Source organism: Crassostrea angulata, chromosome 7 (genome assembly GCF_025612915.1).
Source record: "Crassostrea angulata isolate pt1a10 chromosome 7, ASM2561291v2, whole genome shotgun sequence".
In the NCBI taxonomy this organism is placed as follows: domain Eukaryota; kingdom Metazoa; phylum Mollusca; class Bivalvia; order Ostreida; family Ostreidae; genus Magallana; species Magallana angulata.
In genome coordinates, this window is record NC_069117.1 from 27,144,604 (window position 1) to 27,170,523 (window position 25,920).

At 34.4% G+C, this 25,920-nt stretch overlaps 1 protein-coding gene and 2 pseudogenes across 1 annotated transcript; all 3 read left to right on the forward strand.

Moving 5' to 3' along the window:
• The first annotated feature begins 17,356 nt into the window (after positions 1-17,356).
• Positions 17,357-19,593, forward strand: LOC128155398 (uncharacterized; annotated as a pseudogene).
• A 245-nt stretch (positions 19,594-19,838) lies between these two features.
• Positions 19,839-23,628, forward strand: LOC128191272 (OTU domain-containing protein 1-like). Its single transcript, XM_052863355.1, has 3 exons — positions 19,839-19,850; positions 22,115-22,781; positions 23,624-23,628. The coding sequence occupies exons 1-3, from the start codon at positions 19,839-19,841 to the stop codon at positions 23,626-23,628; spliced, it is 684 nt and encodes a 227-aa protein (XP_052719315.1).
• A 528-nt stretch (positions 23,629-24,156) lies between these two features.
• LOC128155396 (uncharacterized) lies at positions 24,157-25,501 on the forward strand (annotated as a pseudogene).
• Positions 25,502-25,920: the final 419 nt, after the last annotated feature.

The window sequence follows — 25,920 nt, forward strand, 5'->3', positions numbered from 1 at the left end:
GGCATTCGGCGAATTCTACTATTTGCGCACACATTACGCTCCGCACTACTTTTGTTAACTACTAGTATGCAGCGACAGCTTTGTATAAATTAATTTCATATTTTGATGCATTTTTCTTTGGATTTTTTAACTTTTATACAGTGACATAATTATTCAATCATCTATTATATACAGTCACATAATTATTCAGTCATACATAAATGCTTAAATATTTTTAATCAGGAAGCACTCTCGCCTCGCCTAATAGAAAAGTAAAGTTAAGCTACAGTGTTTTTTGAAAACAACAAAACATTGCAAATTATGCTATTTGATGCCTGTTGTAGTTTCGCCATAACCGTCATTATTTCATAATAATGACCGTTTATATAACATGCCGATCATTTCTTTAAAAGGAATTCTTTGTTTCTGTACTGTTTACCGAAAACTTTTCAATTACAGCGCCTTTGAACTTTAAAGTGTGCATATGACATGGAATCCCAATCCCGATTCAGATAAACATGTGCTAGTCTGGTTCCCTGAGCTACCCATTACGCACAGGAACCAGGCTAGCTCATGCGGAGGCTGAATTTTCCCCATAGCGTCCTTTTTAACCTCGCTTATATACTTTTTGCGTGGACCTCAGGCAATAAAAAGTGCTTCGATCGCGTTCGTTGACAATGGTTTTCTCGTGGGTGTCAATTTCAACTGATACCCACCTAAACAAGCATAACAGTATTTATTTAATATTGACAATTTTATTATATAATAGTTTCTCTTCATTATTGTTTCAAATAATGTGAATGTGTATGAATTATTGTTGTAATTTTCTGTATTTTGGTCATTTATCAGAACTGCAGTACTTTGATCAGTACGTGCATGGGTTGACATTGCATATGATATCGGACATTTACGAAGTAGATACTAGTACATCGACACACCGTATTGTTGACATTTACATAACTAAGCTTTAACTCTAGTTTAATGCTAATATTTTACTACACTCTGTTTCATTAGAATAATCTACGGTAACTGCCTCGGAACAGGTCTTCACCACTGTTAAATTGCCCCCCAAATACCCGTTATCAGAGACATAAATAACAATTGTTACTAGTATTCATGTCTCTGCCGCAGTGTAGCAGAAAATTGCAGAATCCCTCCCAAACGATTTTGGGGGAAATTAATCAAGTTGCATTGAAAATAACAGTCAAATAATTCATAACAAACCGTTTTGAGGCTCTCAATACCTTTCATCTAAAAATTTAATTCTATTATTGAAGAATTCAACACTTTTCCCCAACGTTTTTACTCGTTTCAAATTAACACACAATGTAAACATTCGAAATTATCGGGATTTTTCATAGTAAATGCACTGTGTTAGAGTTATCTCCTTTGTTTTCTTACAATGGAGAAGCGCCAATGAAAATTTATACATATTTGTAGTTATCGTTTCTGAGTTTATCCATGCAAATGTGATATTGTGGAAACATAAACTAAGGCATCCAGTGTGATTTAGCGTGAATGTAATGCGCACGCAAAAAAAATCCAGATGATTTCCGAAATTTTTGGAGGATTTTTCGTTGTCTATTAATTAACGAAAGTTGATTGAGAAAAAATAAAAACAAAATGGTAATCTTCAAGTATCAATGAGCCAAAAGTCGAATCTATATACCCTCTGATCAAGACCAAAAATTGACGTTTAGGACTGGTGTTATATATGGTAAATTAAGGTAGCTCTAGTAAACCTGAGTGTGTTAACTTATTTTCTAACAGATGGGCCTGGAGACTCCGTTAAGCTGTCTCCAAACTTAACAACGTTAGAAGTGGACGCTGGAGAGCCCGTACCGCCCGTTACTTGCTCCGCCGACTGTCACCCTGCCTGTCATTACGCGTGGTATCGGTACTACAGGACGAATATACGCATCAGAATTACGTCCACTGCCGTTCTAAAACTCGGCAATGCGTCATCTACCGATGTTGGAATTTACATGTGTGAGGCAGAAGCATATGTCATAGGAAAAAATTCAGGAGCAAATGTGACCTTTGAACTGCGTGTGAAATGTAAGCCAATATTGAAATTTAATTTGGAAGACGTTCTTATGAACATATACATGTAACTGGTAATGCAAAATTTTTTGTTGTTTTACAATAATTAAAAATTTGGATATTTATATATTTCAGGTATTGACATTTTTTTTTAATGTGTCTTTACACTCACACACACACACACACACACACACACACACACACACACACACACACACACACACACACACACACACACACACACAAAATACATTGCAATGATATTATCCAATGAGTAATTTCTCAAACATACATTGAACTAATATATTTCTTTCTCACAGATGCTCCAGAAATAAAGTCAGTGGTTTTAAATGAATATCGTAGAAACCCATACCATGACAGTTTCCCCATCACAGTGACCAGTATTATAAGGACTTATCCAAATGCCACAATCACGTGGGGCATCTCACATGAAAAATCTTTGAGCTCATTTTTGCCCTTCGGTATGATTATACTTTTAACTGGAATGGCTAAATTCTATCCAGATCCGTAGTTCGTAAAATCTAATAGACAAGTTAAATTAGTTTCGTGTATTTGCAAATTTGATATGTGATATCAAAAGATATCAGTGTTATTAAGAACTTGTAAGGCATTTACATATTAATAAGACTTGATTTTTGTTCATTCTACCAAAGACTCCAGATACAGTGCTAACCAGACCATGACGTGTACTTATGACTGTGAAATCACGGCCATTCTGACCGTGTTCCCTCCATTGTGCACTGATACAGGAAACAAGTATTCCCTGTATGCCACGAACAGAAAAGGGAACTCCACGATAAAAACAACCCACTACAGCGTCACCGTCACATGTGAGTCGTCATCTTTAGGACGATGTTTACTCAGAGTTCTAAAATCCGGATTGTTAAAAAGTTTAATTTCATGAGTAAAATTTGTTTTAAATACAAAAAGTATTTATAAAATGAATTATTATTGGCATAACAATCGATATTTTTACTAAATTATGGAATTAGGCTCTGACAAAGTTTGACTTTTAGCAAAACAGGGGAAATTCGGATTAAATTTTTCAGATTTTGTTTTCCACTGAAATATTTATTGTAGTACTATAATGTTTAAAGTTAAGATTTTATGTGTTAGTTAACATATTTTTGCATATTTTCTGTTGGTTTTATCTTGCTTTTTAGTTTAGATAATCGCATGGCACACACTACAAAAATATTGAAAAATGCCTAAAAATGATAAAAGACACCATATCTCAACATTTTGATCATTGACCTCATATAAATTTTATGCCAGCAGAGAAAAGTCAATATACTTAGTTTAATACCATTTATGTTTTAGCATTATCATCATTCAGTTTTTTGTAATATTGAATCAAAAATGGGTAGTAATTTGAAAACTGATAGAGGAAATTCGGACTAGAATATCTAAAAAAAAATTGTGAATAAAAACTTAATGCTTTGTATCAATTTAATGTCACTACCATTTATAAACTGTATTTCATTTGTCAACGAGTTAGGAAATTTGTATTATTTTCACAATTAAGAAAATTTCAATCATAGTCTAAAATTTTTATGGATTTTTCTCAAATTTTCAAATATTATTCAAAGGCCATTAACTCAAAGTGTAGGTCATTGACCTACTTTTTTGAAAGTGAAGAATAACACTACCATGTAAGGTCTATAACACACAATAGTTGGTTTTTCATTATCATCAGTGGAATTTTTTTTCATTCTGAGTAAACGTCATCCTTAAGGTACATTTACCCCTTAAATATTATAACTCTCATAAACTAAGCGAAGTTTTTTTTATCATTTTTTTTAAAAATTAATTTCTGTGTTTAAAAAGACAAATTGTCAAATTTCAGAAGGTTGGCTTAAAACATAAATACTATAAAGCTGGGGGTGTTGTTGTTTGTTTGTTTTTGGTTTTTTTTTTTTTGTTTTTTTTTTTTTATCGGGGATATAATTTTGGCTTATTTTTGTTATTGAAATTTCACAAATATTAAAATCGCCAAATTTAAGTATTTCCATGTCGATTATTTTGACAAACATGTAAACTGTATTCATGAGCTTATTTTTTGTTCATTTTTAGAGTCTGAGAGCATGTTAAAGCTGCTTGGTCCGATTTTATATCAAATTTTATACTCGCTTTTAAACGATGGCTATGCATAGTATATGTATAAAAATAGACATTACAGTAGTTTTACCCGTCAATTATGCCAAATTTCAATGAAGAAAAATACGTAGAAAATTTGCTAACAAAACAAAACGACATTAAAAGGTGCCGCGTTATTTCACCTCATGTTAAATTTCACCCCTGACTACGAGACGGGTATGGTTGCATTACGAATTTGACATCGCTTTAAATAAAGGTCGAAATAATCAGACAAATTACAAATAAACATGTGTACGTTTTGTTAGCCAATATTTCTAAAGTCTGCTTTCTTTACAATCGATGCATAGCATGTGGGTCGAATAGCCCCAATCATTCGGGGGACGAAACTATGCAGTTTCCTTTTCTAAACATTCCCGTGATGCATTTTGGTTTGTTTTTTCGTTTGCCCAAAGAGAAATTATTTTTATTTACTTTGAATATTTCTAACTTTGAAAGGAGACTGATTCTGCTGGTGTAAATAGGGGAAAGTCCATAACTTTCTAAGATAAATGATTTGTATGAAAAAAATGTTGATACTGTAATTACAAAAAAATCGGACCAAGCAGCTTTAAGAAAGGATAATTTTTACATGCACACAATACAGTAAGATACAGTGTAGGTTTACTTTTAATCAATAAAAAGCCAATGCAAAATTAATAAATAAAAATTAATCAGTAAGATTTGTTAAAATACTGTATCAATTTTTATTGTTCAGGTGTGAAATTAACCGTCACAGAGTTGTTAGCTTGTATTGTGTTGGGAGACATGGGATTTCACGCATATATTAAGGATTGTTTAATTATCTATAGAAATATTATATTATTATAGAAAACATTGAAGTGTGTGAAGCCTGGATCTGACTACAATTTTATTACCTTGCAATTGTAAAGGTGACTTAAGATTTTTGTTTTGGTACATTAACTTCTCAGATATTAAATGTAAACTGACAGTAGATTTTTAACGAAGGGAAAAGGATTCACTAAACACTAAACTTCTCAAAATGAATGCTATACCTTTTAGGGCCAAATACGCCAATTTTTTGTCCCGTCTAAATAATCGCTCTATAGTATCATAACCTGGAATTATGAAAACTGTTGCATTCTATTAATGAAAAAAGAAAATGCTAACCCAACAAACTGCATATTATTTCGTATTTCTTTGGAGTTCTTAAATACATTTTGAAAGTCCTTTGCTAGTTTGAAAAGTTCTTCAAAAGGCGTATGAAAATGACGAACACAACAGTAACTGCATTAAATTATAATCGAAGAGACAAGTTTCATAAAAACTGTAAATATTCATATCTATAAATTTAGTTACAAAGTTTGGACAAATTTTACCCTGGGCCTTGCGTACTTTCCGCGACCGTTTGATACTTTAGAATTTTAGTTTAATTTTATGGAAACATTCAAAACAACTTAAGTTTGATTTGTTTAAATGACAAACATTTCGATTTTCAATATGCATAATTCTGTATATACCCGATTGAAATGACAAAACCGCGATTGTCAATGAACTTTTTGGACAATCCTTGTACGTTGAACATTAAACAATGGAAGATCGAGATAGAAGTTTTATTCATCAGAACATGCTAAGTATCATATATGTCATAATCAGTTTATCTTTTTACCCTAAAAGTGCAACAGTTACTAGTACTTACTACATATATAGCTTGTTATAATTTTTATGCTGGAATATTTTCTCTCGAAGGCAAGCCCAGTTTGGCTAACGATGCGCCGGTCAATCAGACCTACAGAACCTGTGAGGGGGCTGAGTTGAATATGACAGCATCATTTGTGTCAATTCCTGGACCTTTCATTTCATGGTTTCTATTACCAAATACCAGTAAATATGTACATTACCATGAAGGACGTGGAGGCGGTTACACACAAATATTTTACACGACAAATTACTACATTCCCGTTATGAATAGATATATGTTTGGAACATATCTTGTTAAAGCAACCAACGATAGAGGAGTCACAAAGATTTACATTCAAGTCTTAAATTCCTCTTGCCCAGGTAAAAGACTATATATTCGATATAGTCAAATTTCTGTCAACTATTTTTGCAATTTTTCAAAATCGTCATATATATTTTTATTAATACATTAATTAGAAAATTGCTCCTGAATTATATATTATTTAATCTATATTTAAACAAACTTCAAAAGTTCTATACGTTGAATTTAGAATTAACTTAACATGTTTAGAAGGGTACATGTATAACTTTTTATTTTTGATGCTGTTTTTTATCAAAGCATGGCGTACTAAAACAAAACGATGTTTTTATTTCTAAAAATGTTTATAGTCTTTTACAAAAGGTTGTTTTGCAGACAGTAAAGACAGTAAATTCAACATTCCCCGCCACACCAAAATTGTATGGCCTCCAAAACAGATTAAATCTATGATGAATATTATTAATTGAATGATAATAGAATCATAATAGGGTATATTTTTATATAATATTATATATTTTAGTCGATTCTACTACCCCATATTTACATGCCATTGTGCCTACCCATTCCGTAGCCACCACCTTATCAACTTTGCCTTCCTATTCCGTAGCTACCACTTCACCCACTCTGCCTAGCTTTTCCGTAGCTAAAACCTCACCCCAAAACCCAGCCATTCCTCAGATGTCTGGCCAGGCAGGAGTAAATGTGGCTTATGTGCTACCGTCTCTCATAAGCTTGTTGCTGGGATTCATTGTATGAGGCACCATCAATTGTATGAGGAACAAAAGATAACAAAAAGGTTTGTCTCGGATAATTATCAAGCATTATATTTTCATTTTCTTTGCCTCGAATAATTATCAAGCATTATATTTTCATTTTCAGAAGAAAAAATATCATTGCAATTTACTAGTTTCAGTTACAACATATAAACTAAGTACAAAAAAATGCATTATACATGTACTCTGTCCCGAGATATCATCGATCCACATTTTGCTTAATTATTCGGTTTTAAAAATATTCTCCAGTGTTCTAACGATGTTCATTCAAAAATATGAACATTTTCCAAGATTTCTCGGTTGAAACGCATCTTTTAGCTTATCAGGTTTCAATACACGGATAAAAAATGTGATTTTGTATTGCAGCATACCCGGATGGTAACGTTGAAAAATAGTGCGAGATATTCCGAGTGACTTCCGAATGGAGAAAAGACGTAATTATTCCCCACTATAAATCTCTGTAAGAAATTTGTTCTCATTCCTGTGAATTTTTCCAATGAAAAATGACAATGTGTCAATGAAGATAATTATTTTTATAATTTTCCCTTTCATTGATTCTTTCACAGGTGTGTGCATTTTTATTAACAATCGGTAAAATGTGCTGCATAAATGTCTTGGGACAGATTCTAAATGTTTAATTTTCGGCCCGCATTGAAATTGTATTGCTTGTTTATGATTTACGCCATGTACCGCCATTTTGTATGCGTGGATGAAAAATTAGACTATGTTTATATTAAGAGTACAGAAAATAGACCTATATGTTCAGTGCTTGTTGTGATCAATTTTAAATCATTTATATTTGAAAGATTTACCTCCTAAATTCTAAATGACAACTATTTTTTTCAGATTTGGAATATCCATTTTGATGTTCAATGTATCCACTTTTACAGTCTGTATCTAACATGTTCATCATATACCATTTATACTATAGCAGCTTTCATTGCGTATAATTCAAATGTACAAGTATACTATAATTCAGTCTAAGGAAATGATGAATTAAACATGAAACAGTTGATATTTGTTTACACTCTCTTACGTTTGTTACAGGAAATAAAAAAAATATTGGCAAGACTGTTTCCAAAGGCGCGCTGGGAACATATATGAAAGCATTACTAAGCGTGAAAAACACTACAACGAACTATAATTCCTGTGTGTATATGGACACTGTATACTGTTTACTAAAATACGAGCTTTGTGTTAATTGAAGAGGTCTCTCTTTCATCACTGTTAATTTAAGAAAATATCTATTGTATATTGATATACACAGAATTTAAACACAAATTTTATAAAATCTACCACAGTCTCTAATAAATGGCTAAATAAATGAAATATAATTATACATGTATTGGTCAAATTGAATCCTTTCCAACTGTTACCTGATTGATATATCATATTTTTGATATAATCCTAATAATAGGATTATGGGGTAATTGAAATCGAGTAATTGTAATCGATTTTAATGATTTTTTTTCAAGAAATCGAAAGTAATCTGTAATCGAAGAGATTTACATGAAATTATAGTGTGACTATGACTACTTTTTCTATTACTTTCGATTACTCTTCACATAAATATTTTGTGATACACAAATTGTATAAAAAATGTTCATTTCAACAATTGTTGCTTATACTATAATTCATTGAATAAAACTGTTCATATTGATTTATTATGATTTTCGACTGTCCAAATGAATATATAGTTGTTAACATGAGTACATTATATACATACATATATTACACGACCGAGTTTGATGGCGATTTACCATAATTTGTCCCGATGTGACTGAAATGAAAGCTCTGAGAGTCATGCATGCGCTTGAGTGTTATATCGCCCGATCCCAAAGGCAAAAGCATTGGCGGATCCAGAGGGGGGTTCCGGGGGTCGGAAAGATTTTTTTTACAACGCACCGTAATTTACATGTACATGTATTTCTTATATGAAAAACCCTAACGATTTTTTTTTATCGAAAAAGGTTCTCCCCATCAGCATCCGGTGCTCACATCTGTGAGTAAAAACATGTGGAAAACTTTAAAAAAAAATAACTAAGCAGTGTCGCTAAAAGCACAGATTTATAATAACTTGTCTACTCTATTTCATTAAAAAATCGATTATAGTTCATTTTATGCAAGTTATGCTATTTTCTGGAATGCTAGCTATACCGTTCCTTCATACCCACATGAAACACAAAAGAAAGCCCTTTTTTGTTTTGTTTCCAAGAATCGGAAATTATGTTACAAAATACCGTGTAAGGGGTTTATATATAAACCATTATGAAAATGCAAAACTTTCCTGAATAAGATCGCATCTGTACTAGTGCCGGGTGATGTGGCGCACCCATTGTACAGAGGTCACATCAAGTTCCCTGGGACGACTGTTGCTTGTACAATTGTATTTCACATGTTCAATCTATTCAGCAGATAAACTATCCCCATTTTCGTCATATCCTATCAATTAGACCTTTATTTTAGAAGGCAACCAATAGAAATCAAAGTCAATAAATAGTTCAGAATTTAAACATCAAACACATAATTTTTTTTTTTTACCAAACATTCATTTTTATAATAGTTTGTCGTAATAAGTCTGAATTATTTTTGGTTTCTTAGTGTTTCTTTCTATTAAGCATAGCATAGACGCACGTTCTCATTGCTGGAGACTTGGTTTTTTTTAAGGCTGGAAATTATGCAAATCTTCCTTACCTAAACCAAAACGCTCAATAATGCAGTGCACTCTGATATTAAAATAGATGTGAAATAGATATTGATGAGATAAAAGTTCGTTAAATTTACGCACGGAAAACGTTCAAACGGCCTTGTTTATTGACAAATAATGTATTTTGCACGTATTGATTTTCATCAATTGGAACCCCCCTTTTTCAAAATTGCTGGATCCGCCTCTGAAAAGATGGTGGAAGCAGAAACTTGAGACAGAGTATAAATATGTGTATGTGTTGTTAGTTTGGTTTTTGTTTTTTTTTTGTTTTTTTTTTCTTAATTCGTCTTTTCCTGACTAGGTCTACCTGTAGCACTACGGGAAATTCGGGTTGACGGACCGTAGCTGCATAACTGCAATCGCAACTTCTCGGGTGTTTTTCCGAGCTTGCCGGAAAGGCCCGAGAAATTGCGATTGGCATAACTGTAGAGCTCTTTATGGTCCGTCAACCCTAATTTCCCGTAGAGCTATGTTCTGCATGCAGCTATGACCTGACTAGACGTCAGTGTTATTTATTGTAACAGAGTATCTTTTAAATAACAGAGATTAAATTATTATAGAATTTTATTTCTCGGTAAAAGTAATTTTACATGTAAGATAATACATTTAAATACTTTTTTAACGTCGTGGATTTTGTTAAAATGGATATTTGAAATGCATAAGTACTATTTATATATAAAAGTAATTAATTATTTTTTAAAAACTCTTTAATTGAAGGTATGTGTAACGGTTTTTCAAGTTAAAAATAAAATAATCATTTTATAATTCGTGAGTTCGCTTAGGTTTCCTTCCTAAGAATCAAGTAAGAATTAAAAGCAACACTTACGTTGTCGATTTCTCGTCAGCAGACGACGCTACGGAACATAAACAATGTATGCTAGAAAACCAAACCAAATCCGGTTACCTAAAATCAATCCGGATTGTATACATGTATAATATTTTCCTCGGGCCTATCTGGGCTATATGATTAGAAATACAATCAAAGAATCAAGATACAAAATCACTCTATAACCAACTAGCTGTAGACTATGGATTTAAACAAACAATTCTGTTTGCTACCACAGTCAACGACAGCCACCTATCAAATCACTATAGAAATATAATACCCGGTCAGCTGAAAGTCACCAAGACACTTATTAAGTCACAAAGACACTATGAAGTCACCAAGACACAAGCTACAGAAACAAGGTTAAGAATTGAGTTGTCTAGCTAACAATTCTGTTGCTTTCCGACACAGCTCAAATCCCTGTTCTGTAGAACTCTAACCGAAGAGATTCACCAGAAGACCGTTCGAGTCGTTCACCGGCAGAAGACTGACTAAGAATGATATGGTGGCTGTATATATACCCTGCAAGTTCTCACTGATTGGTCTCATCATGCATCATTTCTACTGGGTATACTGATTATCACTGATTGGTCAAAAATGGAGGCAAATGATTTGTTAAACACAGGATACATTTCAATCCGGAAGTAAAATCATTACATTACCCACGCCTTCGAAAAAAATATGCGTCCTCGCATTCCAAAATAAAACATAAGTGTCATTGAAAACATTTATTAAATACTGATATGATAACAGTGATTGTTTAAAGGTGCCTCCTACTAAACATTCGTGATTTTTATTAATAGTCAAAACTGTCCTCAGTGATTTCTTTCACTGTTGCATTGTCCTTGAAATATTCCACAATTGTTTTAGTCACTTTGGTGTGCTTGGGGAAGTCTGTCTGAACAGAAGCATCAGAAGTCAAAATTTGAAGTGTATTGACAGTAGACAGGTTTTCGTTATTCAAAAGCGGAGTGAAATCTTTAGTTATTTCCTCTTGTGTTTCGGAATTTCTGTTCAAATCAGCAGATTTCCCCAAAGCAACCAAAGGAAATATCGGCTCATGTCTCTTTTTACCCGGAAGTACCGGCTTTGTTTGGCGACGGACTATTTGACCTAGCTCCAGGTCTATTTGATTTGATGTATCCGCATTACTTGGTTTTTCAAGATCACCAAAGGCATCGCTCTTTGCAGATTCCGACTTCTCTTCGTCAACCATTTGACTGACAGAGTTTGGTTCATCAACTGCAATATCTATGTCGGGATCCTTATCCCAATCGCTACTACCGGAATCAGATAGATTTAGCTCACTTCTTAGACTTTGTGAGGCAGCTTCAACCTTTTGGTCATGCATCATTTTGGTGTGTCTCCGAAGATAAACCATCTTTGCAGTCTTTAAGGGACACAACGTACACTTGATTGGCTTTCTGTCAATCATTTGTAGTCCACAAGAGACAAGATGGGTTTTCATGATATCAGGAGTCTCTGTACGATAGGGGCACATCGGACATTTCATTGTAGAAACTTTTCTGGGAGTAAGCTTTACTTTAGGCATGATCTACAAAAAATAGAACTAAAATGAACAGTAGTCATCAAGATAGGCTGGTCGTTTCGTACGTCTTTTACTTGTTGTCATGTCACTGTCACGTTTCTCGTCGTCAATCTGGTTGGAAACGGCTGCTTCCTGCTTATTAGAGGCAACTTCTTTGTATTGCTCTCCTCTCAAAACTTGTTTCACAACTGGTCGGATTCGATCAGTATGTATGACCTGATGTTTGCCTCTGGCACCACAATTGACTTTGTATGTTACGTTAGAACATTTTTCAATCACCTCAAAGGGACCCTGCCAGTAAGAAAAGAACTTAGGCGATGTTCCTGCTTTTCGCCTTGGAAAATAAACAAAAACCTTATCGCCTTTATCAAATGATTGCCAATTGAGTTTCCTGTCGTGGTACCATTTCTGCCTTTGTATATTGTCGTTCATCAATTTTCTCACGATGGTATGGGCCTCTTTTAGTTTTTCCTGCAGTTCCCAAACCCATCTGTTTTGAGGGATTCTTTTCATGGATGATGGCATCTCATAAACAATATCAAGAGGTGTAGCAACTTCTCGACCTAACATCATCATGTTTGGTGTCGTGCATGTAGTTTCGTGAACAGCCGATCTGTAGGCCATCATTACGTATGGAAGGTGATCGTCCCAGTCACTGTGATGTTCATCAACATATGCAGATAACATATTGGCAAGAGTTTTATTAAATCTCTCAACCATACCATCCGATTGAGGGTGGTAAGGGGTTGTATGAGTTTTCTTGATGTTAAATAATCTGCACATTTCTGAAAACAATTGGCTTTCGAATTGAACGCCCTGATCAGAATGGATCACACTGGGTGTCCCATATCTTGTAATGACTTCTTCCACAATTATTTGAGCAACAGTTGCTGCCTCCATATTCGCCATTGGAAAACGTTCCGTCCATTTTGTAAAGTAATCCGATACAACTAGTATATATCGGTTACCTTTGTTTGACATTGGAAGTTCACCCAATATATCTGTAGCGATACGTTCTAAGGGGGTACCGCAAGTGACAACTTGCATTGGCGCCTTCTTATTCGTTGTTGGTGCCTTGCGTCGTTGGCATTTCTCACAACCGGCAATGTACTGTTTCACGTCTTTCTGCAATCCAGGCCAGTAAAATTTTAATTTCATCTTTTCTAAAGTTTTTCTAAAACCTAAATGAGCAGAAGTTCGTTCGTCATGAAATTGACTAAGCACAGTTCGGCGCTCACTGTATGGCAACACAGCCTGATACAAAACTTTCCCATTTTTGCAAGTTTTCTTTCTAAACAAAACATCATCTCTAATCTCAAGAGCATCCCAATGTGCGCAAATGCCTTTAACAAATTGACTATAGCTAGATAGCTCTTCAGAGTTTGGTTTTATGCCCGAAGCAACCCACTTTGACACCTGAGCTATATCAGTGTCAACTGCTTGTTTGTCCTTCAACGAATCATCATCTTTAGATGGTGGGCATGAAATAGAATTCACCATACTCTTTTCTTCAGCGCAACACGTTTTTCTACAGGGTATTCTGCTAAGTGCGTCTGCATTTTTATGCTTGGTACCCGCTCTATGTTCAATGATAATTTAAAAATTACTCAGACTTTCAAACCATCTGGCAAGTTGACCCTCCGGATTTTTGCAGTTCAATGGCCATTTTAGAGAGCTGTGATCTGTTCTCACTAGAAATTCTTTACCATACAGATAGTGTTTGTAATATTTGGTCAAGTAGACGACAGCTAAAAGTTCCTTTCTTGTGACGCAGTACTTGCGTTCTGCTTTTGACAATGTTGGACTAGCGTATGCAATTACCCTCTCCATACCATTGTGTACCTGGGAAAGAACTGCTCCAATTGCCACATCACTCGCATCTGTGTCCAGTATAAATGGTTTTGAAAAATCAGGATGCGCAAGAACTGGTGCTGAGATGAGTGCTCGTCGTAATGAATCAAACGAATCTTGACATGGTTTGGTTCACACAAATTTTGTTCCCTTTTCCGTCAGTCTATTCAAGGGTTTTGCTATTGTAGCAAAGTTTGGTATGAAACGTCTGTAATAGCTACAGAGCCCTAAAAAACTCTTTACCTCAGTAAGGTTTACGGGGATTGACCAATCTTCTACCACTGAAATCTTAGATGGGTCTGTACTGATCCTATTTTCAGAAACTACATGACCAAGGAACTGTACAGTTTTGTGAAACAGATGACATTTCTTCGCCTTTAGTTTTAAATTTGATGACAATAACCTATCAAATACTTGTTTGAGGTTGTCTAACATGTTCGCAAATGTTTTCCCAATAACAATAATGTCATCAAGGTAAACTAAACATATCTGCCATTGCAAACCGCTCAAGACTGTCTCCATCAACCTTTCAAAGGTTGCCGGGGCGTTGCATAGGCCAAATGGCATTACGTTAAAGTGAAATAAACCCCTCTTTGTTGCAAAGGCAGTTTTCAGTTTGTCAGAGTCATCCATTTTAACCTGCCAGTAACCTGAACACAAATCATGGGTTGAAAACCACTTAGAACCTGAAAGACTGTCTAAAGAGTCATCAATTCTAGGCAGTGGATAGGCATCTTTGACAGTGGTGGCATTTAATCGCCTGTAGTCCACACAGAAGCGCAATGATCCATCTTTTTTCTTTGCCAGAACCACTCCTGAAGCCCAGGGACTTGCTGACTTTTCTATTATGTTTTTATTCAGCATTTCATCTATTTGCTTGTTTATTTCACTCTCCAAGTGATAGGGAACACGTCTAGGAGGTTCCTTCAAAGGTCTAGCATCTTGCGTGTCGATAGTGTGTTTTACTATTGATGTGCGTCCAAGATCTGTGTCTGATTTCGCAAATACCAAGGCGTATTCGATTAAAACTTTCTTTAAAGCATATACTTCCTTTGTTTTTAGATGCACCGTTGACCTTGCAAAGAGGTCCTGCAAATGTGATGGTAAATCGTCACAGACCTTTTCTTTAGGTTGAGGGGAATCAATCACTGATTCAACATTACTTAAATTGGCAATAAATGTACCAGGGTAGATTATCTGGTTGTCTTCGGAAAGGTTCATCATTCTCACGGGGATCTCACCATTTTTCAAGTAGCCAACTGACCTTGCTACTAAAGCTTTTCCAGATTTAACAAATTTTTCAGCTGGTTCCACTAAGCCCAATATTTCTTTGTTCTGATAGCTCTCAGGGAACCCCGTAACGCAACAATAAGAAACGACTTCGCTTCTTGGAGGTATCGCTACTGTTTCATTGGCTGCTATTCTAAAACAGCCTATCTTGCCAACAAATTCAACTTTGTAGCACATGTCCTGCACATTGAAATACCCATTTGGTACATCAACAGTACATTTGTATTTTTTCATGAAATCCAATCCTATGACCCCATCAACAGATAAGTCCGTAACAATAACTTCCTGGGTGTAAGTTGTATCGCCCGTATTGATGTTTATCAATGTTTTCCCTAAAACTGTAAGGTTTGTTCCACTTGCTGATGAAACTACTTGATCAGTGTGAAACAATACAGGTTTTGATTTGATGGTTTCATATACTCTACTTGATAACACAGACAGTGTAGCCCCTGTGTCAACCAACAAATTTGTGTTAACACTATGTACGAGTGCTTTTACATACATGCCAGCTTCGGGATCATTTTGATGAATCCCAACTTGAGCACACCAAGACCTGATGCTCTTAAATGAGTTCTGTACAGGACGTCTTTTACCATAGGTATTGTTCCGTCTCTGAGACGATTGTGATCGAGAACTTCTATCATATCTAGCAATATTAACATTTCCCTGTGGACACTCTGCCTGTAAATGATACTTTGATCCACATACATAACAGTTTCTGTTGCCAATAGGATTGGGTTTTTTTTATATTTGTGGACGTTTGGGATATGTTTGACTTCATTGCATTAACTTCTTTTCGGAGGTTTACTATTTCGTTCTTAAGTTCTTCAAAAAGCTTATTTGAAGGACAATCTGCAGATGTCACTTGAACACTTTCAGACTTATTTGTTTGCAATGGTCTTAAATGAGACTCGGCTTCTAGCATTTTACGATCTGATTTTACAAATGCTTCTAATTCTACAGCATGCCGAATCGCATCATTTAGGTTTAATGGCCTTGCTTGTTTTACCCGTAACCTCATATCGAAGTCTATAAGAGCATCTATGAATTGCTCCTTTGCCAAAGTTTCTCTAACATCTCCTGGAGCTGTAGGATAAGCTAGGTTAGTTAGCCTTCTAATTGACTGTCCGAGCTCTGGCAAAGTTTCTGCTGCTCTCTGTTTGCGCTCCCTCAATTGGGTTCTATAGAGATCGTTTTGATTTGAGGGTGAGAATCTTTCTTCAAGGGCAATCATTAAAAGTGCATAATCGTGTTTCTGAGCGTAAGGCAAATTTCCTAAAACACCCTGAGCCTGACCTCTCAATGAAACTGCTAAATAGAGTCCCTTTTCTCGCTCATTCCAATTATTAAGCATGGCACATGCATCAAAATGTGAACGATAATCCAACCAGGATCCTGTGCCATCAAATGTTGCAGGTTTGATATGTGACTGACACTTTTTATCTCCTAAGTCTCTCGTATTCTTATTTTCATCAACTGCATTAAGCCGACCAGATTTTCTACGATGTGTAATGTTAATTTTTGGTTCGTTTTGTGATAATGGGGTCGACGCAAAATGATCTTGGTCGTATTTGTCATATGGCGACCCTGCACCCGGCATCAACTCATCTTGCCACGATACTTTTGCAGTAGGGCGTGTTTTAGGCTTTACATCGCCGTGATAGTCTATAACTGAAGAATCTGACACAAATCCCGAATCTCGTGGTTTTTTATTCGTTTGTGGCTCATGAGTGTCAGAGTTAACTTTATCTATAGCACTTGCGTTATGAATATTGAAACTTTCATCTTTTAACTCTTGAAGTTTTTGTTCAATTAAAGATATCTCTTTGTCTATGTCGTCTATGTTAGTCATAGCCATGTTTTAGATAATGCCACAATAAAATGTCATAAACAATCGTCGATAAAAATGAAACAATTACATGGACTTTATTCAACAAATTATACAACCTCTTAACTTCACTAGCATAAAAACATCAAATAAACTGAAATTTACTTCATATCTATTTCACGGCGATCGATACGTTTGAAATAAAACAAGAGATATTACTTGATATATAAAAACACCGCTGCCACCAAATTTGTAACGGTTTTTCAAGTTACAAATAAAATAAGAATGCGGTTAGGGGACGGGTGAAATCAAAACCGGTAGTGACGTTGCGCATGCGCAAAAATTGTAAACAAGGAACAGATTTTGCGCATGCGCTAAAAAACTTAGAAGTTGAAGATGGCGGCGCTTTCAAATGCCTCACTCTATGTTCTTCTAACTGTAAGCATTGCAGCACGTGTTTATAACTGTAATTTACAAGGGGAAGTTTAACATGTTATGATGTATAATTTTCTTACATAATTAGCCACAAAACCATACATAATACGTAAGGAACATACACAATCCATATACAAACAATTCTCTCTGCACACTGATATAAGCTGTGTTTACAAATGTTATAACTGTGTCTGTTTATGATTTGAACTCGGTTCGTTTCATTAGAAGTGAATTGTCCACACAAGATATAATATTTATACATGTATTACATCATACTGCTTTTCTAATAGTAATTAATATTTTTTCATCAAATCATAATCTGCCAAATGGGGGGGGGGGGGGGTGTTACTTCAATACAAACTTGACCTTCTTTATAGGCAATGTGAATTAGAATATTTATTTTCATGTATATAGATTTTAATTCATTCATGACCAATGCCCACTGTACAATCAGGCATATACAAAATACTGAACAAACTGTCGATAAATATGTGTAGCATCAAGTAGACAAGTACTACAATTACTTCATTTTATAAACCTCCAAACCCCCTAGTGACTTGAAATGTACTGTAATGATATAAAAAAGATAGTGGTATTGTTAAGAATTGGAAGAAATAATTGGAAATATTTTTTCATGTTGTAACTTCATGTGATTCATTTCATTAATAGGTTCTTCTGGTAATCCCAACAACAGTTGGTGGTATCCCAATAAGGTCAGGTCTATATGAAGACCATGATTATCTCTCCTTGCCAGTAAGTCACCAATAACTGTTACATATAAAGTCTTCACTGACATCTTGTTTGCCAATCAATTATACAAATATTTTATTGACACAAACACAATTACAATAATTTGCAAAGGCACAATGAATATACAGGAATATCATTGTATGTTTACAATAATGATAATGTTTTCATACATTCTCAGTTGGTAGATCCACCCAGTATTCCAGATATTGAGGTACTTTATGCAGATATTGGCATTTATAATGAAATGTGCAAAATCATTTCTTTGGTGATTCATGCAAGCTATGAAGGAGGATTAATACAGAAACCAACTTCTTTCTGCAATAATTGCTACTTTCTTATACTGTATGCATCACCAAATAAAGCATTTTTATACACCTGCAAACAAAGTACAGGGGGATATCAACTGTCTGTCTGTCTGCCAAATTGTGCAAGATAAGTTAATGTTTTAAATTAAATCAGTTTTACTTTTATGCTACACTGTTTTGATTGTTGTTACTGATTCTGTACTGTGTACAGATTCAGTAACAACAATGGATGTTAATTATACTGTTACATGTCAGTGCTTATAATAATGCTTTTTCCTCCAACTGCTTGATGTTCACAATTCACTTGAATTCAACAGCCAATGCAAGATGACAGCAGCAGATTGATGGCAGATCCACCCAGTATTCCAGATATTGAGGTACTTTATTCTATTCAGATATTGACATTTATAATGTAATGTGCAAACAGTGCAAATTTGATGAAAATCTTGATTAAAACATCAAAATTATTTTTTTGGTGTTTCATTCAAGCTATAAAAAAGGCAAGCATTAATACAGAAACCAACTTTTTTCTGCATAAATTGCTAACTTCTTATACTGTATGAATCACCAAATAAAGCATTTTTATACACCTGCAAACAAAGTACAGGGGGATATCACCCGTATGTCTGTCTGTCTGCCAGTATATGTACTGAAATGACACAGTGAATGGATTAATCTGTATATATGTTGAATACCACCATATACTAGGTATGCACATATTGTCACTGGAAATAAAGTGTTCAGTTTTGTCAGTAATTGTTTAAACACAATTAGATTTCTTAAGAAATAGGAAAGAAAATACTCAGTAGATTTAAATATACTTTAAGATATTTGATATACATGTACTAGTACATGTACATGTATCATAAGTTTTGAAAGAATATATCAAATATGCAGTTTCCTTTTATACTAAGACCCTGTAATTAGTTATATTGCAAGATCATACTAAGTGTACTGTAATGTGAAATACTACATGTACTGACTGGTACATCCTAACATGTATCATACATGTAGACTTAATTAGCAACTCTTATATCTAGCTCTGCTCTTATATATTTTTTTGTTGTTTTTTATTGTTCTTTATAGATGGAAGATGTATTACTTGAGGAAATAGCCCCTGAGGATTTGGATAATGTAAGATAATTATGTTGCATGTAATTACATGTAGTACAACATGTAGTCAATGTCACAATAATTCAAAGCCATGCTATTTATATATAATATGTTTACATAATAATAAATAATTTTATGAAGAAAACATTAAGGGTTAGACATTTCTGATCTAATTGATCTTAATGTCCTACCATTTTGTGAAAGGCCATATAAATATAAGTCCTTGTAAATTATTATAAAATATACCTAATTATAAGCCATAAAATCTTTAAGAAATGTCGGGAGAGGTGACATTTTAATGGCTCTTGTATATATAGAATATGAAGAAAAGAAAACTCTAGATGTTATTGGCCTATTTATTTTAAAACAAAGTGGCACATAACAACTGGTGAATTGTTCCCTCGTTCCTTAATAAATTTGGGAGGGGGGGGTGTAGAAAAAAATTAAGAAATCATAGACCTACATGCAATTAAGAGAAATCTATTTTACACATATGAAGGAGAAAAAAAAACCAAACAAATTTTGAATTAGAGAACACTTGTATATATTTATATTATATATTATGACTACAGGGCTAATGAAATCATTTTTAATATTCCGGGAGTAATTAATTTAACTTTCTAAATTCTAAAAAAAAAAAATTAAAAATTGTAGCATAATATACAGTGACATAATTGAACAAATCTTAAGTACCAAAAAATAATTGGACAAAACTACACCACCCTATCCTATATAATTATTAGAGCCCTGTCTTAACACCAGAATCCCTGACTCAAGGGCCATGTATGCTTAGAAAATAAAAAAATATGTTTGATTTTATTATAATCCTAGTCAAACAGGCTTCATGCCAAGTTGATTTATTGTCAATGATAATAGATTGAGGAAACTGATAATTAATGATTTTCATGGAAATTTATTCACAAATGTATAGATTTTTTGAATTTCTGAACATCATCAGTCATGGTATATTAAAAACAGATTATGATGCATATACTGTAAAAATTCACTTCTCTTTACTGAATGGTAAAATAAGAAAATTGTACATGTAATAGTATAAACTGTAGAAGCAGAAATATTCGTTGTGGATTATCAGTATATCAATGATTTGCTTGATGAAAATGGATCATTTCTTAAATTTACAAGACATTCAGAGTAATTAATTTGATGTCGGACCTTATTTTGATCTCCTTACAATTATCTTGGTCTACAAAAACCCTTACATCTACATATAAAACTATATAGTTTATATTATCTTGGAATTCTAAAAGAAGATGATAACCCAGGACCCTTTATATACCTTTTCACTTTTTTGTTCTGCCCTACAAAGAGCTCTAATATTATGAATACCTGGTAATACTCTAAACATGAAATCACAGTGAAGCGAAATCAGGGTTATATTTTATGTTGTCAGATTTACAAAGGAAAACTACATGAACTATACCATTAAATCATGATTTTTTGAAGTATACAGTCCCATTAGCGCGTTATGAAAATTTGTATGCACACATCGCTGCAGTAATGAGACTGAATACTTAAAAAATCATGATTTAATGCTTATATTTACACTTTTTTAACTTCTTGCCTTGTCTGCAAATGTGATTTATACCTTAAATTGCTATCTTACTTAATATTAATAGAAAAGCCACATTAACAGCCACAAGCGTGGACTTTGATTTTTAATTCACTCGTGACGGTGCAGTTTACAGCGTACAACGTTTGTGACGTAGTAAAACTTGTCTGTTTAACTTTTGAGTACCCAGTGAGTAGTTGTTGCATTTAAAGACATTTAAAGATCAAAGCATTCAATGGAAAAACACAGTAGAATGTAAATATTTAGGAAAAGATTACATGAAAAATACTTATAAATGTTTAAACACATATATCAACCTTTAATAAATAGCAGAATTGATAATTTCTATAAGAATTAGGAAACTTGGCGTTTCTTTTTAATAGACTCAATGACTGAACAAATTTTACCAGTAATTGCAGGTTCTTGAGTACCAAAATATAAAGCTCTTTATTTCCTATATAGTCATCGTCAGATCCCACGGGTTTTCTATCCGCTACACTCAGTGTAACGGATAGAAACCTCTGGGTTCCGACAATGCTATATAGCTTGTAACACAAGATTTGATTGGCTAATAAACCATATCCGTACACCCGACTTGAGCTGGAGGTAAATAACCTGACGTCACAATTGATTAAATGTGACATCACAATAATAATAAATAGCATATCTTGAAAGTGTAATACAACTTTGATTGGACATGGGGAATAGTATTTTTTGGTTTACATAGGAAATAAATTCATTATCCAGGTCCAATCAAGGGTGAACGGACATTAACTATTGACCCTTCATGTTCAACAACTAGTATTCTCTCTTTCTCTCCCTCTCCCCCTCTCTCTCGATACTTTTTGGCAATCAGACAAACCAAACCCCAATTTTATGAAGCTGCTGCTATTACTATATGTTGATCTTCAACTGAATACATTTTTTATAACTGATACCCATGAAAATGCAATATTTTGTACATATTTATTATAATAACAGGGATTTAATTTCATGGAGGTGATAAGAAACTACCAGCAAATGGACTCGGAAGTAGAGCGTCAAGACAGGTATTTAAGAACATTCGGTCTCCAGCGCGTTTCCATCATGGGCGATGGAAATTGTTTGTTTCGTGCTGTAAGTTTCTCACTTTACGGTCACCAGAATAATCATGCATACTTAAGAAATTTAGCAGTAGATACTTTAAGAGCTAATATTGCAGAATTTTCAGATTACTTTTTATCAGATAGAGGAACTGCATTGGAACAAATTAACAGATTGGGTCAACCAAATACTTATGCAGGACAGGAATGTATATATGCACTGGCAAAGGCTCTCAACATTAATATTTTGGTTACATTTGGTGGAGATGATTCCTCATCTGAAGTTATTATAATGGAAAACTCTTTCACAGGTACTGCAAACCAGAACCACATACATATCATTTGGAGGCGGTTTGGTGGAGGTCATTATGAGGCAGTGTCAGATGTAGGAAGAGATCAGGTTTCTGATCCACTAGTGTATCCTTTTGTTAGCAGTCAGGATAATCTCCACACAAAGCCATGGAATACAAGTACACCATTTTTAAAGAAAGTTGAAATCCCAAGCAACAGCCACAAAAGTTATGACACTAGCTCCAATAGTATAAGAGATTTAGAAGATTTGCAAGGTAATGTGTCAGAGCTGCATAGTTACTCTATTAAGGCAGAGTGCAGTGGGCCAAGTTCCCCTAAGCAGAAACACACATGCTCTCAATGCAAACTTACATTTTCTTCCTTTATTACTCTAAAAAAGCACCAGGCTAACAACCACAACAAAAAGCAGAATAAAGGAAAGTCATACCAGTGCATGGCATCATCATGTCCCCTATATTTTAGAACATTGGAGCAGCTTGTTGAACATGAAATTGTAGCACATGGGGCAAATATTGAGATAGAAGAGCTCTCTTTTCAAAATAAGGATGACTTCTGCAAGTTTAAAGAAAATGAAGAAATGAATACAAACACAAGGTTTGTCATGAGGAATAAGGTTCAAGAGAATAAAAAGAAAGAGAAGGTTTACTCCTTGGAATGCCATAGGAATGGTTGCATAAGATCGCATAAAAACAGGGGATATCAAATGAAGTTTTCACGAAAAAACATTAAGGGTAGTTGCCAACTGAATAGTATCTGTCCAGCAAGATTTTCTGTGCGGGAAAAGGAAGATGGAAAAATATGTGTTAAATATATCAAATCTCATACCCATTCCCTATCATTTGAGAACAGCAAATTTTTACCGATACCTGAGGGAATAAAAACAGAAATTTTAGGAATGTTGTCCTTGAAAATACCAATAAGTAACATCATTGACAAGATACGGGAGCGCTTTTCAGATAGGGATCACCGTGATAACTTGGAGGACATCAAGTATTACAATTTGATTGATCGTAGAACAATTCATAACTTAAAGAAAAAATTAGCAGATCCATCAGTTATTCAGCACAGCAATGATGCTATTTCTACTTTCTTAAAGGTTGAAATGCTCAAAAGGGAGAAGTTTAATCTAGTTTTATCATTCAAGCAACAGGATGTTGAAAATGATCCCTCTTTAACACCAGGATTAACCAGGGAGGATTTTTTGCTTGTATTGATGACAAAGCAACAATTAGAGATTTATAGAAAGTTTGCCAACAGAATAGTATGCATGGATTCAACTCATAAAACTAACAGCTATTCCTTTTAAGTTGATTACTCATTGGTTCCTGACCAGTTTCGCAGAGGTTACCCTGTCGCATTTTGCATTTCTAACAGAGAGGATGAAACAGCTATTGCCTTATTCTTGAAGTCTGTCAAGTCAAGGTCTCCAGACACAAAATTGAATGTCATAATGACAGATGATGATAATGCTGGTTGGAATGCTGCAAGGTCTATTTTTGGAAATGATTTGCAACATTATTTGTGCATATGGCACATATACAGTTCATGGACTCGCAATGTCCAACAATATTTTAAGAATGACGATCACAAAAGTTCTGTGTTTAGTTTTCTGTGTGCTATGTTGGAGGCCAAAACTGAAGATGAATTTTTACAGTACAAGTCTGCCTTTGTTGCCAAATTGCAGGTAATTAATCAAGCATTTTTAAAATACATGGAGGATCATTATTTTAGCAGAGCAGAAAAATGGGCAAAGTGCTTCAGGAAAGGGGACTATTGCAAGGTTGATACAAACATGTTTGTAGAAAGTTTCCACAATCAACTAAAAACTATTTATTTTGAAGGGAAAAGGAATAGGAGAATTGATGTTTTATTGGAAACTCTTTTGAAATTGGAAAATAATCTATTCATCAACCATTTTAAGAGGGTGGCATACAATATGCCTTCTAAAGAGGACAGTGATACACAAAACAGGCATAAAAGTAGTCTTCAAATTCCCGATGGACATATAAAGCAATTATCGGACAGGTTTTTTATTGTAGAATCCCAGGATAATCAATATTTGATAGAAATTTGCCATCTGTATTGTACGGAGGAGCATTGTTACCTTAGATGCAGAGAAATACCTTGTATAGACTTATGCTATCACATGTATCACTGCAACTGTCCAGATTACATAAACGGGTTTTTATGTAAACATGTTCATAAAGTCCATAGCATGTTTACACTTAAAAACAATGAAGATGACTGTGAGGACAAGGCACTTTTTGTCAATCCTAGTCAAGACTCTTCTCAGTCTCAGGACACCTCACCAGGACAGGAAACTCAGCTCAATACAACCAAACTTTAATAAAGCAGATTGAAGAACAGCTCAGTCATCCTAAAGTCAAGGGCATTAGGCTCCCAAACATAATTCAATCACTTCAGACCATCAAAGCTGGCAATGAGGCTTGTATAACCTTGCAGATGATTTAGATGGGCTCAAAGAGACAGAGAAAATTTCAGGTAATGCAAATAATATCTTGCAACCAAGATTTCATGGGACAAATAAGAAAAAAGGGAGGCCAAAAAAGGTTCCACTCAGAAAACCATCTAAAGAGGAAAAGGAACAACTTCTGAAGGATCAGAATTTGCCCGAAGTAATACCGGAGAGAAGAGATATGCAGAATGCCCCAACAGTTGCCCCATACCCTCCTTTGCGATTGGTGCCAAGCTCATCCTCCACTGATCCACTGTCTAGAGAGCCAGAACAATCTCTGTTCGAGTAAGTACATGTACAAAATCTTATTTCTCAATTTTCTAATACACATTTGTAATTGTGATTGAAAATGTGTAGTTAATAATATAAACAAATCTTATTGTGTTTTGCAGAGTAATCATGGATGAGAGTTCCACCACCATTAATTGGAAGGAGAATAACGATCACAACAAAGGATGGGAAAAAGCAAGTGTTGATGTTTTCCAATGGAGTAGCTGATGAAAACAGTAATAAAAATGATCCTCCTGCTTGATTGAAACCGACATCTACAACAAAGAAAGCATCAAAATTTATTCCAACTTTATACAGCTGTTTAAATGCATAAAGTGAGCTAACTACTGGACAAAAGACCCTAATTGGATCATTTTTGACAATGGTGCATCATGTCAGTCCAGTGGTAGACTGGCAATGGCGTAATGGCCAGTGCACCAAAGTCAAAACAGCAAGTCAAGCCTTTGAACCAGTCAATTTGTATTTGTAATTATTACTTATATAAAAACTTTTACTTTTTATTCGGGGGGGGGGGGGTATTTCAGACATGATATATCTATAAGAGAAAATTCTGTCCTGACTTGTTTAATTAGCTTTCGTTAAGAACATAGTGGCTTTGATAACTGCTTCCGATATAGTTTATCAAA